The 15,177-nt window shown below is 40.6% G+C and overlaps 1 protein-coding gene across 1 annotated transcript in view; it reads right to left on the reverse strand.

Annotated features, from left to right (window-relative positions):
- Positions 1 to 15,177, reverse strand: part of LOC120793263 (MAM domain-containing glycosylphosphatidylinositol anchor protein 1) — a 167,065-nt gene that overhangs the window by 93,111 nt on the left and 58,777 nt on the right. The window contains exon 4 of the mRNA XM_040133168.1: positions 9,323 to 9,497. Within this exon, the coding sequence (XP_039989102.1) occupies positions 9,323 to 9,497 (175 nt within the window). The remainder of the gene's footprint in view (positions 1 to 9,322; positions 9,498 to 15,177) is intronic.

A 15,177-nucleotide genomic window follows, 5' to 3' on the forward strand; every position in this document is an offset into this window, starting at 1 on the left:
CTTCTTGAGAGAGTGAAATCAGAACTTTATTGTATTTATAGCAATAAGGTATTTTTTGACTTAGATGAGAATAGTTATAAACAGGAATGATTTTTGAGGGAAAGAAAAAGCTTGTGTGTAGCAGCATGTGTGGCCACACTGGTTTTCCAGGTTATGGAGGCCTGATGGTGTTGTCTATTCCAAGCCCTCTCAACAAATGCAATAGATTGTTTAAAAAGAAAAAAGAAAAAAATAAGAAAATCACAATAGGAGGATGGATATCTGAAGTTTTACAAGGCAAAGGTTCTTCAGACAAAGTCAAAGGTCTTTCTTTCATTTATTGGAAGCATGACGTCAAACACCACGCTTCAGGATGCTTCTGGTCTAGATCAATACATTGAATCTCTCAAGCAGCAATTTCACAATTCCTGCCACTAAAGACATCATCTCCAAGCCGATGGTGATGAGATTTCTCCGGGTTGGATTTATTTTGTTCGCTATATGATCTGAAAAAAGACAAATTTATATGTGAACTTTACTGTTACTATATTATATAGTAATAAGACTATACTCTTGTTGCAACCTACTGATAATTGGCAAATATTGTAAGTTCATAGGGATATTATTATATTAATAATAATTTATCCCTGTGACCATCAATTGTATTAACTGAAGATTGTGTCCATAAATATATCCATCTGCATGCACACATACACACACAGAGCAGATGCACACACACACAGAGTTAGTCCAGGAGTGGCACAAAAGAACATGGTGTCATGGCACAGCAGAGCAGCCAGATAAAACAGAGGACACCGCTCAAGGCAAGCGTCACGGCACTTTAACTCACATACAAAACTGAAGAAATGTTGTGTTCTCTCCTTAAGGATGGGAATTGTTTGTCTCAATACTTAATATTTATTCACTTTACTCATACAATGCACACCATGAGAGGTGAGTCAGGCATGTCAAATCATATTTAGTCAGACTACATCTAATATAGGACTGAAAATGTTAAAGTACATCCCACAACTTTTTTTAGATGAATCTGTTTTGCTCTACTCTATCAGCAAACATCATACAATGTGATTCAATTAATGCCCTGTTCATGAAATGTTACTACATTTTCGGCAGGACCGCAACAGCAGGGTCAGCCCTATAAAGGCGAGTGTCGCTGACTGACTGAATAACTGAGTGATAAAGTTACACCGTTGGTCAGCTGAATGCTGCATGACTGAGTGCACTGGCGTCTAATGTTGGCGTCTCCCCATTGGCCATTGCTCTTTGCTTGCTTTCCCTCTGCAGGCACACCTCTATGCGTCTCATTCAATTGACCACACGTCAGCTGACACGGACGTGAATGAGCTTCTAATGAGTGATCATTTTACAAGTAAATATAACCAAAATGACAGCACAGCCGTTGTCTTTAACTAATGTGTATGGTGATTTTGTCAGATGTCGCAGTTGTAAAATCAGGATTTTAGCAGTGCGGAGCAGCAGATTGGAAATGACTTGAAAGTGACTGCTGGTTAATATTTAGTCTAAATGGGCCATGTTTCGGTCACTTTTTCATACTTGTTGTGTTGTTTGACAACAGATCACGAAAGCATGTAAATGAGAACAGATTTTTGGGAATTCAGCTGTATTAATCTACTGTATGTGGGCACAGAGAGTAGGAGAGAAGCAAACAGATAAAGGGTGGTCCAGCAATATAATAGATTTTGACCTAGTCTTGTTAAATATTCACCGATAAAAACAACATTCCTGGGAAAAAACAACATCCTGCTGCAGTTTTCTGCATTTCCCCCAGCAGAAGTGGCATTTAGCTTCCAATAAACAACATAAAAAGTGGGTTGTACTGTATCAGTGATGATCACCAAAACTGAATGGACAAAACAAAGGCTGGTTCTTAAAGAACCAGCCATTGTGTATATTATTTGGCAAAAATGTGAAACCTACCTGTTCCAGCCAGCAGTACCCTGGTATTGAACACGCTGGCTCACTGACGCACCCTAATGGACCAGAGCCTTCATTATTGTTATTAGTTAGACTTTTGCCTTTGCTGCCATGACAAGTCACAATGTCGACCACAAGGAAGGCCTGTTACAAACTGCACTCACAGTAATCCCTTTCATTTTTGTAAATTGGCCAACGCAAGGAATGCGTGGTCATTAACAAAGAATGCTTGCTAAAAATTACACTGGCATGCTAGTAATGGCTCTTTCAAAAGCAGCACAGAATTAATCAACTAGATCTGGTGAGAAAGAGGACAGTAGAAAGTACAATACTAGGATGGAATAAACAATGGCCACAGTCATTTAAGAATTTCTTTTGACTGTGCGGGAAAATCAACAGAAGATGTATTTTTTTTAAAGTCGAGTTCCCGCATTCCCAGGAATTTGACTTGACCTGGTACATTTCTAATGTACTTGTTCTATGTGCTGCAGACCAAATCAAATCATTGAACTGGGAAGTAGGAATAAAAAATGAACAACCATATAAACTATATATCAAAATTCACCTCTTCAATAACAGTCCAGCATGGAAACTATGACCATTCCTTCAGGGAGAGACAGAATAAGAAAAGTGAACAGGGGATGCAACCAACAAAAGAAAGTAGAAGAAACAAATCCTACAGAGATGAGGCTGAGCGACATAGAAAACACAAACAGGCACAGGAGATCACAAAGAAGCATGCATAAACAGAAATATATACTGGAAGAGCAACCAGGAGTAATAACAAGTAGGCTAACACACAGAGAGAGGGGCATTGAGTGTCACAGAGAGGAAGATAAACAGATAAAGTTAGGTTAGACGTGAAAGAGATGATGAGCAAAGGAAAGAAAGTTTGTGTGGGTTTTTGTGACTCAGAGTGTAGCATGGTGGCCGAGTGACTCACCTCGTGGCCTCACTCTGGATCCCACTGAAATGTCAGAACTTCTTTTTAAACTACCTGTTACCGCGTCTCACTTTCTCTGCTTGTCTAAACCACAGTTAATTGCTATCTGTGTCAAAGTGTGTGTATGCAGCCTGTACTGAATGTGTTAACGTTGGCATGAGTGTGTGTGTGCATGCTTTGTTTCCATTAAGCGCCAGCAATGTCGCTGCTCATTCCTCCTGCTCTGGCCAGGACTGGTGTGATCCTGAAGCACAGAGCCTATGTTGTGACAGAAGACTTTGGCCAGCAGGGACAGACTAAATGTCACCTAGCCTGCTGTTTATGGGTGTGAAAGTGTGTGTGTGTGTGTGTGTGTGTGTGTGTGTGTGTGTGTGTGTGTGTGTGTGTGTGTGTGTGTGTGTGTGTGTGTGTGTGTGTGTGTGTGTGTGTGTATGTATGTGTGTGTGTGTGTGTGTGTGTATGTATGTGTGTGAGTGTGTGCCACTGTCAAAAACAGCAATTCTAGAGTACTTGTATGACTGCACTGGGACCATTTCTGGACCATGCTGGAATGATAGATTACACATTCTTCTGTTGACTCCCATAGCCAGCGACATTTAGGGTGATAACTATCAAAGCTGTAAGAGGGCTTTTTTACATTTGGAGATTAATGGTCTTATACTCCATTGACTTATACTGTCATTACTTATACTGAAAACTATTTGCATGGCTGTGGTAATTCTGTAGTTGTCTTAAGCGTTTCTTTGCGATTTGGGTGAACATACCCTTTAATGTTAGGTAAGTTTAGTTCGCTGCCATTTGCAATGATCTTGAGCCAAACATTTTCACAAAAGCAAGACAAACAACAACTAAACCCAGAAAAAAAAAATCCTGCAAAGGCGTCAGCATCAAGAATATCATCATTTTCATCCACACTGTCACAACATTGCCATCAACGTGAATATAATCAGTATCAATATTATCATCATTACCCCCCCCAACACTTTCTCACTTACCTTGTTGTGTCCTGAAGAGAGTAAACAATCCACAGAGAGGACTTGATCTGAACTAAAATGATCTAACCAGTTTTTTTTTCTTTCTTTCATGAATAAAGCATTTTTCCTAATCTACAGTAAAGTATCATTGATTGGGTTTCTGAACCAAGTCCATCCCATCAGTAGAGGTTACTTAAAGTTAAACCCCGCCTGCTCACTGTCCCACTGCCTCAGTGGTTAGAGTGACAGGTCACTGGTCAGCTGGTTGATGCAAGTGACCCCTGTGTGATAGAGGTCTAACAGGGAAGGAAGGTTGTTTGCAGTAATGGTTGATTGGTGGATGAGCTGTTACTGAGTGGAAAGTATTAGTGAATCCAATCTAAGTGGTTGTAGATTAATGGGAAGGCTGTTGTATGTCCTTTTCAGTGGAATTGGAAAAGGAAAGATTGATAGAGAGAAAAAACAACTTCACCAGTGTTTGCTCATTAAGTACATATACTTTATAATTGGACAGCTGAAGGTCCTGCACATAGATTCATGCAGAAAAAACAAGATGGCAGGCATCAGCCATTCTGTGCTAACTGATTTATTAAAACTGGTCCTATGGTTAATAAGTGTATATATGCTGAGTTAATAACTGATTCACTGGCTAGATTCAGAGTATAAAAATAAAAAGAGGAGAGTGCAAAGAATAATAAAAGGGGTGTGTGTGAGTAGTGGAAAAAAAAAAAAACAAACGGAAATGTTTGGATGCCGGTAGAGAGAACAACACTAAAAATGGGATTGAATGAATGACTGAGAATGAGACAGGTTGTCGGCTATAGAAATATTAAGTAACTTTTGCTTGATGTGCCTCCTATTCAAAGCAGAATATTACATTTGCTCCAATACTGACACTTTCCACTCATTTTCTCTGCTTTCTTTTCAGTTTCGATCTGTCATTCACTTCTCCCCCTCTCATTCTTTCCTACTGTTCCTCTCGCTCACTACACTTTGATGTCTGAGTGTGTGTACTTTTGGATGTATCTGAGTGTACGTGCATGGTTAAAAGTGTGCATCAGTGTGCATCTTCATATATGTAAATGCAAAGATGTGTGTGTGTGTGTGTGTGTGTGTGTGTGTGTGTGTGTGTGTGTGTGTGTGTGTGTGTGTGTGTGTGTGTGTGTGTGTGTGTGCTTCATATGAATGAGTGACGAGTGGGCGTTTTTGTTTGCATGTGTGTGTGCTTGCTTGCATTCATGTGATTGTCTGAGAAGTTAAAGCTGCATGTAGGGCAGATGACCTAAAGCCAGACACTGCAGTGTTTGGATGAGCCTTACAGCTGAGAGGAGAAAGACCCCAGCTGACTCACTTCATATGCACACACACACACACACACACACACACACACACACACACACACACACACACACACACACACACACACACACACACACACACACACACACACACATACAAAAAAAACTCAGTGCTTCATCACACACTGCTGTATGTGTGTGGTTGAGAGAGAGGAAGGCAAAACGAGACGACATACAGAGGGAAGGAAAACATGGAGGTTGAAAAGACAACATGAATGAAGGATAAATTAGGGAAGGAGAAGGAAGGGGAAATTAGGAGAAAAGAATGAAGAGAAAGTGCAGTGTTTGGTGATTTTGCCTAAAAAAGCTGAGAATTATAGAAAAAAAAACAAAAAAACAGAAAATGTGTGATTGAGAGAAACAGAGGGAGAGCTAAAGCGCTTGTTTGTACCCAGCGAAGGTAACAGCATGTTCTGCCCTCTAGTCCAATAACATGTCTGCTGGATGCATCCAAATTGAAAAGCATATGTATGAGTGCATCTATCCTATTATGTGCATCTCTCTCCCTCGTTCTTTTTCCTCCCTAAATCCCATTTCTCCTTCTCACTGTCTTCATTTTTCTTTCTGCCTCTCCATTCATAGTCTTACTTTTCTTCCTCTTCTTTGTCCTCTTCTTCCATCATTTTTTCCCCCTTTTTTCAATGGAAATTATGACTACCTCAATAATAAAATCTATTCAGCCGCCATCAATCACTGTTGCTTTCTATTTCAGCTTTTTCCCATACTGTTAAACAACATGAAAAGTAGCATCTTGTCTCGAAACTATCTTTTCTTTTTAAACATTTCTCTCTGCACATTCCTGCTTGAACTACACGTATTCTTCTGTTTCTTATGTACCATCTCTGCAGAAGAATACAGCCATGTCAGAAAATTACATCTCCCATTGGTTTTTGACAGGGGTTTTTGGAGCCTTGAGTTTGTGTTTACCACCAACTGCTATCTTGTCAGTTGTTTAGAGCCAGATGAGGCAAATTTTGGCAACACAGTGGAGCCTGGGTGGAGATGATGTTGTTCAAGCAAGCAGTAATCACAATGGTAAATTATTGAGGGCTGAGAGATTGCCACCAAGATACATATTAAAAGTAAAGTAGCTATTTTGACCCCAGTCCCTTGGGAAAAAAGGATCAACTTTATTGTATATAAAGACAAGTGACAAATGAAAAGAAAACCCTGAATAAATGACTGGGGAAACAACAAATGCAGATCAGTACTGGAGTTTTTAGGCTGATACTATTATGGACAATTTGGAATATTACACAAATTTCAAAAGATGTACTGACAGATGTTTATCACAAAACATAAACAAACATTTTTGATAAGAATTCCTAAAATTAGTTTTTCTTAAGAATCATTACCAATATATGCATTGAGCAGTATATTTTACATTTTAAAAATAAACTTGTCTATCGCCCCTTAAGGAGATTTTGGGGCTACTTCCAAGTTCCAGTGACTTGTAGAATCTGTCCCACGAAGCATTTAAACTGGTCTGGTGGCTAATGGCTCAGTATCTTACAAAGAAACCCTGTTGTTCTTTCTGTTAAAATTTTCACCCATTTGTATATTAATATAAATAATATACATTAAATTTGTTTTTCTGTAATTTAAGAAAGAATTTTGTGGTCTTTCCAGTTTACCTCCCTGCTTATCACGTTGCATCTTTATGGATTTTTACTATCACTTCAACAGTAAGCCACCTAAGGTGGTTGCTGCTTGTTCTCTCCCTCCTTTTCCCTGTTCTCTCCCTCCCATTTTACTACCCCTCTATCCTCACTCTCCCATCCACCTCCCCTCCACCTCTATCTATCTCTCTCCCTCTCTCTCTCCTTCTTTTTCCCTGGTAGCCTGGACTAATTGTTACATCGTTCTAGCACCAAACTCGCCCTGTGCAGGAAGCGTGGCTGATCGCCGCTGGGTCTAACGCAGCATGGGGGATGGGGAATTGAACAAGCATTGGCCATCACAGCTGGTTAGCTTCACAGAGCTCCTGTCACAACTACACTCACAAAACAACCTGTTTACTACCAAGGCCCCCTGCAATTACCAGCTAACCAGCAGGGGCCAAGCTAGCGCCTGGGGAGAACTAACACTACTAGCAAAGAGGGAGGAGGAAGAAGGAGGGAGGGAGGGTGAGCCCCATTAAGAGGGTGAAGCAGGGTGGTGAGTAAGTGACAAATCCTAGGGGGAAAAGCATGGGGCGAGCATGTGTGCGAGCATGTGCGTGCGTTTCTGTGTACGTGTGTATGTGTGTATGTGTGTTTGCTTGCGAGTGCATAGTTTGGTATAAGAGATTTGATGCTAAAGGGGCAATGGGAGGCTGTAGTGTTGTACTGTAAATAAAGCAGAGAAAAAGAAGAGATGAATTTAGCAAATGAAAAGGAGGTAATGAATGTTTAGTGTTATGGGGCCCTTGGAAAATCAGCTTTTTTCTATTAGTCTATAAACTGACCATTATAATGATTGAATCAATGAAGGAAGAAACTATCTGGGCAATAAATGGATGTAATGGATGGAAAAGGATTTTTGTGTAATGGGAATTAAATAAAAGTGCACAACAGTATCGGCGTGTTGGGTATATATTTGCATGTGGATCAACCTGTTGCCATGACCTGCCCCCTGACTCACAGGGACAGTGGGGCAGTGAAACAAGCAGCAGCATGGAGCCCCTACAACACAACACTGCTTCTCAACTGTCACATGTTGCGCAAGACGGGTCCCATCTGAACATGTTGCCCTTATTCAAAGAGAGATGGGGCAACAACAACAACAACAACAACAAAAAAAGCAATCTTCTCACTATATTTTTATGATGTTAGCCATGATGACTTTTGATTTTGAAATAAATAGTAACCTGGAAATGCTGTTAACCCCAACATGTACAGCAACTGCACGAACTGCAACTGCAAGAATCGACAGAAACTGACACTACCCATGACTGCACAAGAACACATTTTAAAAGCATTTTTACCAAGAATTGGTGATGGAACAGGGACCAAGGTCACCAAACTATGTCTTCTTTCAACATATTCAGGCTATTTAATCAATTACTGCGGCTGCACAAATAACAATGATGAAGCAGTTTTGGCATTACAAAGCATAACAGCCTTGCACTTCACTTTTTGTCTTGTTAATCCTCTTCCAACGTCAGTAGACGTTGCTTTTAATTTGATTGCTGCAGATTCTGAAAATGTTGTGTATCTCTCCACAACACCACAGTGTCACATGCTGACACTGTTGCAGGTTAAAACTCTTCAGTGTGGAGTGATAATTATTGGTGTCTTAGACAAAATGGTCTCATCATATAATTTACTACCTTTATGTGTCACAAACAATAACAAAGGGGCCACTATAGAGTCCCAGACTACAGGGACAGATCAAAGGATTTGGAACAAGGTCCGAAAAGGAGAGCTAATCTTTTAATTATCAGACGATTAGTAATTTACATACTGATTGCGACAGGTGATGTCAAATCAGGGGATGTGACAGAGCTAAACAACAAGAAACATTGAGGATATCTAAGGTTGAACAGCTGACAACGTGACTTAGTTGTTGCTTTTCTTTAGAGTAGAGGGGACATGGGTTAGTTGAGAAACAGTGGGTTAGGGAGCCCATACTGCCTGGACTAACTGTTATAAAACTCTGGATATATCCCACAGACTTCACTTTTTTCCAGGAGTACCTGACAAAACAGGTTGTTTTTCTATAATTACCCTCACTGGTGGAGTACAGACACCTGCATTATCCATACTCTGACCTGATTGTATGCTATAAGCATAAAGTGCATTGAAATTGAGATGTTAGTTTCTAATGTGTTGCACCCTCTTATCTATACCCTTCCCTTATACTGTAATTGTATTTGATCTATCCTCTTTCCCCCTAATCCCCCAACTATGCTTTTCACCCTCTCCACCGTAAGTCATCAGATACTCGTGGAAGCCATTCCCACCTGAAATCTCATCATTCATCCAATCTGTCTTTCATCTTTCCTCCTCCAATCTTTCCATCTCTCCCCATCTTGGTCTTCTCTAAAGTGGGAATGGCTATAGTGAAAGTCAGATGTGGTCTAGAAGTGGAAGGAGTTTTTTTTTTCTCTCTCTTTCTCCCTGCCCACTTACATTGCACATCTACACGGATGGACTTGATGGCAGCGACCCCCACCCCGTTGTCAGCCTTGCAGTAGTAGCGACCCCCCTGCACCCTCTGGATGCCCTCGATGCGCAGTGTCTCATTGTAGATGGATGTTTCTTGGAACTTGTCTGATGCACTGCCTGCCGTCTTCGTCCACCGTACCTGAAGAGAGCGAGGGAAAGGGGGGGAAATGTTGAATTGACAAAGATGCAGTCGTTGAAAGAGAGGTGTACTGAAGGACAGAATCAGTCAAAGTCTAATGGAAGAAAGTTGAGATGGCAACAGAGCGAAAGGCTAAGGAAGACACTTGGACATTATATTTGATTTTGCTTTAAAAATACTGTAAAAAAAAAATGCAGAAAAGCACCCACTCTAACATCTCACTGCTCAAACTAATCTCCGTGTCAATGCACACTACGCATAATTACACCAAAAAATATGACATGTAATAGTGACATTCTGTTCCCATATCCAAAGTAAAATGAGTGACAGGCATTATTACAACCTTGACTGAGAAGTAAAAACAGGCCGAAAAGCAACGTGTCATTGCCCTGCCTGAATGCAAATTCACAGTCTGTTTTTTTTTTTTCCTTTTGCACCTGTAACCACACACAACCTTTGATGTCACACTGTATTGACACATCCTAGAGTGTACCTCTACATCACTGCACAAAGCTGAGACTTGGAATTTAAAAACAGAAGTCACTGGCCAGGTTTCAATCCGAAAGTAACTCAAATTTCAACAGATTTTCCAGAAAATCTGCAAAAGAAAATGCAAATTAATTCCATTCACTACCATTATGTGAATACTGGGAGTTGGTTTATCAAGATAAACAGCTGGTGTTGCTAGTTAGCCACTCAGGTGCCATTAAACCATTGCAGAAGAAGAGAGTTTAATGAGATGACGTAAAAGAACGCAAGTCAAACTTATATATAAAAAACATGATGTAAATGTGGCATTTAAGTTTGTTTCAAGTATTCATTTAAGGAAGGTTACAGTCGCCACACAGAATGTGTTTTCGTCTATTTTTAGCCTCTTCAGTGGACATTTAAGTTATATTCTTCATGTAAGTCAGGATTTATACGCTAAATCTGTTTTCATTGCACTTTGTCACGCTGTGCCTTTATCAATACACCAAAACACCAACATTTCCACCTCAGCCAAAACAATTTTGCAATATTTTGAGGGTTTTTATTATTAATGTTATTTTTTACATTTTATGTTTTTTTCTGGCATTTACACTTCGGTTTGTTTATGTGCAAATTGTAAATGTGCATAAAAACAAGTCGATAGAAACCCACAGAATACTCAACAAAAAAAACAGAGCAACACACCGAAGCTCGTGCCCTTTAAATAGTTTTCAGATAGACCCCGTATAAAAATACAGTCCAACATATGAGCTCCCTTAAAGTAGCTTTGAGTTATAATGCATGTCTGCATAAAGCAAGTTAAGTGACAAAAAAGATATTTAAGACAGAGTGCACGAGAAAGACAGATATAGTCTTATTGTCACTGGGCAGGTCATTAAATTATCTGAATAACTGATCAAAATTATAAATACATTCATCTTTTTTATCCTGGTGATAAAATCGCTGTCTGATCCACAGAGTGGAAGTTAATGACACTAAACGCTCTGCTCTTGGTGTCCATGATGCTAAACTCAGACCATTAAGAGTTTTGACAAACACTATATGGCTTTTCCACGCTTCAATTATCTCATCAGACTGTAGGAACACGGCAGGCGGCTACATGATGCTTTCACTCTATTAATCAAATGCACAAACATACACACACGCATTTCGGAGATGCATGAAAGCCTGTAAAATCACCAGCACTGGAATGTTATTCTCACTTTTGTACGTGTGCGTGTGTGCAACTGTGTGTGTACAGTCCATTAATCCCTATTAACCCTTCTGTCTGTTATCAACCTCAACAAGACTATCAACCATGTCCTGTTGAGGAGGTCAGGGAGGATAATGGGCAAAAGTCACTGATACACAGTGTGCATGTGTGTATTAGTGCATGCAAATGTTTGCCTGTAGAAGTGTCTGTTTCCTGCTTTCATGCAAACCTGAGTGCTTGTGTCCCTGGATATGTACACAGTGTCAGTTTCCATGTTCACGCCTGCATGCATGTGAGTATGTGTGTGTGTGTGTGTGTGTGTGTGTGTGTGTGTGTGTGTGTGTGTGTGTGTGTGTGTGTGTATTGGTTAGAAAGCAGGTTATATGGATTAGCGGATTATCAGGGCCTGTGTAAACCTTCCCTGTCTGTTTATTCAGCTCTGTTTGTGGGAGGGATTTGGAGAAGGCAGACTGCCATTGATCAAACCAGCCAAGGTGAGCAATGAACCAAACCCTGTCTCTCCATGGTTTAGTGACTCCAGTTTGCATGCATGTGTGTGTGCGCGTGTGTGTGTGTGTGTGTGTGTGTGTGTGTGTGTGTGTGTGTGTGTGTGTGTGTGTGTGTGTGTGTGTGTGTGTGTGTATGTGTGTGTGTGTGTGTGTGTGTGTGTGTGTGTGTGTGTGTGTGTGTGTGTGTGTGTGTGTGTGTGTATGGGTGTGTGGACCTTTGGGAGAGACAGAAAAGGGGAGAGAGATTGAAAGTGAGCATGAAGTGTGCATCTGTGTTCCTCTGCTTTTATCCTATCCATTCAAGGATTAAAAGATGAGGGAAAATCTTACAAATTGCGGACATTTTGTTTGTTCCCGCTTTGGAAAGGGAGCATTTTAGAGTTATTCATAGGATTAGAGTTCAGGAACATTAGGATTAGATTCAAGTTTAAAAGAATTTTAATCGCAAGATTATGTGATAGGGGGCTTTGGAACAGGGGAAGTAAAATATTAATACTGTATATTTCAGTTAAAAAGCAGTTACAGTATGTTTACTGATGTGTCCCTTTGTTGTCCCTTTGGATGTTGTATTGCACTCAAAAGATTGCAGAAAATCAATTGGGATGGAAGCAGCAATTGAGCTTAGAATAATAATGCAAAGAGTATTGTTAGATAAGGAGAATCTGGGGGTGAAATGCATGTATGGAAACAGAGAGACACAGTGTGAGGAAAGAAAAACAGCGTGGGCTGGTGAGAAATACAGGTAAGGTAGTGGGTAAGGAGAGGGTATGTGTGTAAGAAAAAAAGACTGCATGTGCAAGTGAGATATAGTCTTTTTCAGTGAGAGTAAGTAAGAAGGAATGAGAGGGAATGATATATACAGTATCGCTGGCAGCTGTGTGATGGGTATAGAAAAAGTGCATCACACTGGGAGTTGCTCCACCAGGGAGGCAGATGAAGCAAAATAGAGAGAGGTGATATTGCGAATAAAGGGGATATTGTGTGCGATGCAGATGACAGCCAGGAGGCAGAGGAGCCTTTATCTGCCTTTGACACCAGCAGCTTAAAACCATCACCTGCGCTCTCTTTCTATGACCTCTTTCGCTCTCCCTCCACACTTCTTTCTTCTCTCCTCCTTCAATAGGCATGTGACGCTGCTCTTTTTTTTTCCACTCAGGTCCCGACGGATAGGTCTGGATATCTCAGTCCTTTTTCTCTCTGTCATCTTATCCCTGTCTGGCCGCTTTTCCCTTCTCCTTCCTTTATTTCTTTACAGAGTACAGGAAAGCCAAACACACGGTTGTCATCAGATCTTATGTCTAAATGCACATCCATTTAAACACACATATTTCACCAGACTTTCTTCCCCACAAATATACATTTGTTGAGTCAGAGCCTTTTGTAGTAATAGCTCTTACATTTGGTTAGAAGTGTAATGCGAAGGGAAGGTTTTTGATCCCCTGAGATCCAGCTCGACATGAAATGCAGCAGGTTTTGTTCGCTGTTTCTGTATTCAGCAGAGGAGCTGTATGCTGTCTAGGACACAGATGTTTCAACAGGAGAACAGGAACAGTGTAGAGAAAAGAACAGCCTTGTCAGAGTATTGCACAGGGAAGTTAGGGACCACTTTGTGTTTTTATGGGTGTGTGGGCGGATGGTGCCATTAGCTCCTATTCAAATTGTGGATATTGAAGAACGCACTAAAATACTGAACAAAACCAAGTGGGCTACTAAATTTTCCATTAGTAGTCACATGGTGTGTGCTCATCATTCACAATAATTCCCTTTTACGCAACATTTGCTCCTAACCAATGCATTGTAACTTTCTGCACTGTTAGAACCATAAAAATGGCATCACACTGTCCTATTTACACCAATTTGGCATGAACCCAGTACGGATGTTAGAGTCTTTGTGATGTTTGAAACAAATAGAGTCTAGAGTGTTGTACCCCCGATGTTTGAATGTTTGAAAAACATCTTGAGATTTCACCAGTGTTATTCAGTCGCCACGTCTCTAAAGTTTAAACCCAGAGAATGATGTCAATATTGTTTGGTAAAAAACAACTCTTTCCATTTAAGGCTTAAAGCTGAAATCAGTTACTTCTGGCACATTCTCCAGGAGTGTTCTTGCTGCAGCAAAGATGTTTTTGATGAGGTGTTGTGGAATGTATTGTGGACGCTGTTTCTGTGAATTTATAGACTTTATTGGCACTGTCGGCCCTGGTGTAGCTTGACAGGCAAGTCAACATTTTGATAACAGTAGCGCACAGCATCTTCCGCCACAGTAAATGGTCTGTACTCCATGATATAGTGGAATATTTAACAATACACTGGGATGTCAGTTTATTAGGTATGTACACCTTGCAAAATCCATTGCAATCCAATTCAACAGCCCTGCAGTTAAACCTAACTTTATGAAGCTTATAATGTTCAGTGGACAAAGTACAGCTAGATACACCTTTTTAGTGTTCAACCTCCAAAATTACCATGGAGTTGAATCAACACCTCTCTGACACATTATCAACAAAAAGTGAACATTACGAGCATCATAAAACCAGGATTTATTGCAGAGCTCTTGTATTGGATTGCTGGGTTTAGCTGTGTGTACCGAATAAACTGGCAACAGATTCCAGGTTCGAGACAGTAGAGTTGTGTAGGCTCGTAGGGTTATAGGAAAAGAAGGAGAGAAAGGTGTTTGCTGCCCTAGGTAGTCAGGGAGAAGAAGGCTAATGTGTGTCAACTATATTGACAGGTCAGTGGCCTGCAGCCGCCTGTCTAAACCTCTGTCTCCCTCCTCTCACTTTCTTTTGTATGCCTGTGTGTATGTGTTTTTTTTTTGGGGGGGGGGGGGCTCAATCTCTTACCGTTCCTCTCATCTCTCTCTTTTTCCCTCTGTCCATTTCTGTCTCTAAGTCTAAAATTGTTATTCTTTAACATTGCTCTACTATCCCCTTCACACACACTCACACACCACACACAAGCACACACACTCTTTCCCTCCCTCTCCTGGTATCTGCGCCTCTCACTTCTCTCCTCAGAGTGACACATCACAACAGGATCCAGCAGACATGGTCCAATGGCTGTCAGACCCTTTTGACCTGCTGTCGAAAGTGGAAACTGTCAACACTACACAACAATACATGAGAGACCTTAATACTGAATTAGCGTTTACCCTGGAAAAGATGGGGTTGAAATGGTTGTTTATATCTTTCTCTCCATGTAAACGTCCTATCAATATTCAGCACAGCTGTCAAAAACAATAAAAATAACACAGACAAACTGGCCTAATCTGAATTATTATGAACAGGCCAAGTCGAGTTTTGCTTGCTTCAGACACTCACATTTACATTTCCGCCTGAGCAATTAAGAGAGTATAATCCACCTGAGCGGCAAATAATAACTACATCTACGTATTAGTTGACACAGTCGGCAATTTACTTACTCAATGTAATTTACCATCGTAACAAACACAAAGCGTAACCCCTGAGAAAAATACTACCATGGAAAGTTA

Source organism: Xiphias gladius, chromosome 1 (genome assembly GCF_016859285.1).
Source record: "Xiphias gladius isolate SHS-SW01 ecotype Sanya breed wild chromosome 1, ASM1685928v1, whole genome shotgun sequence".
Taxonomy (NCBI): domain Eukaryota; kingdom Metazoa; phylum Chordata; class Actinopteri; order Istiophoriformes; family Xiphiidae; genus Xiphias; species Xiphias gladius.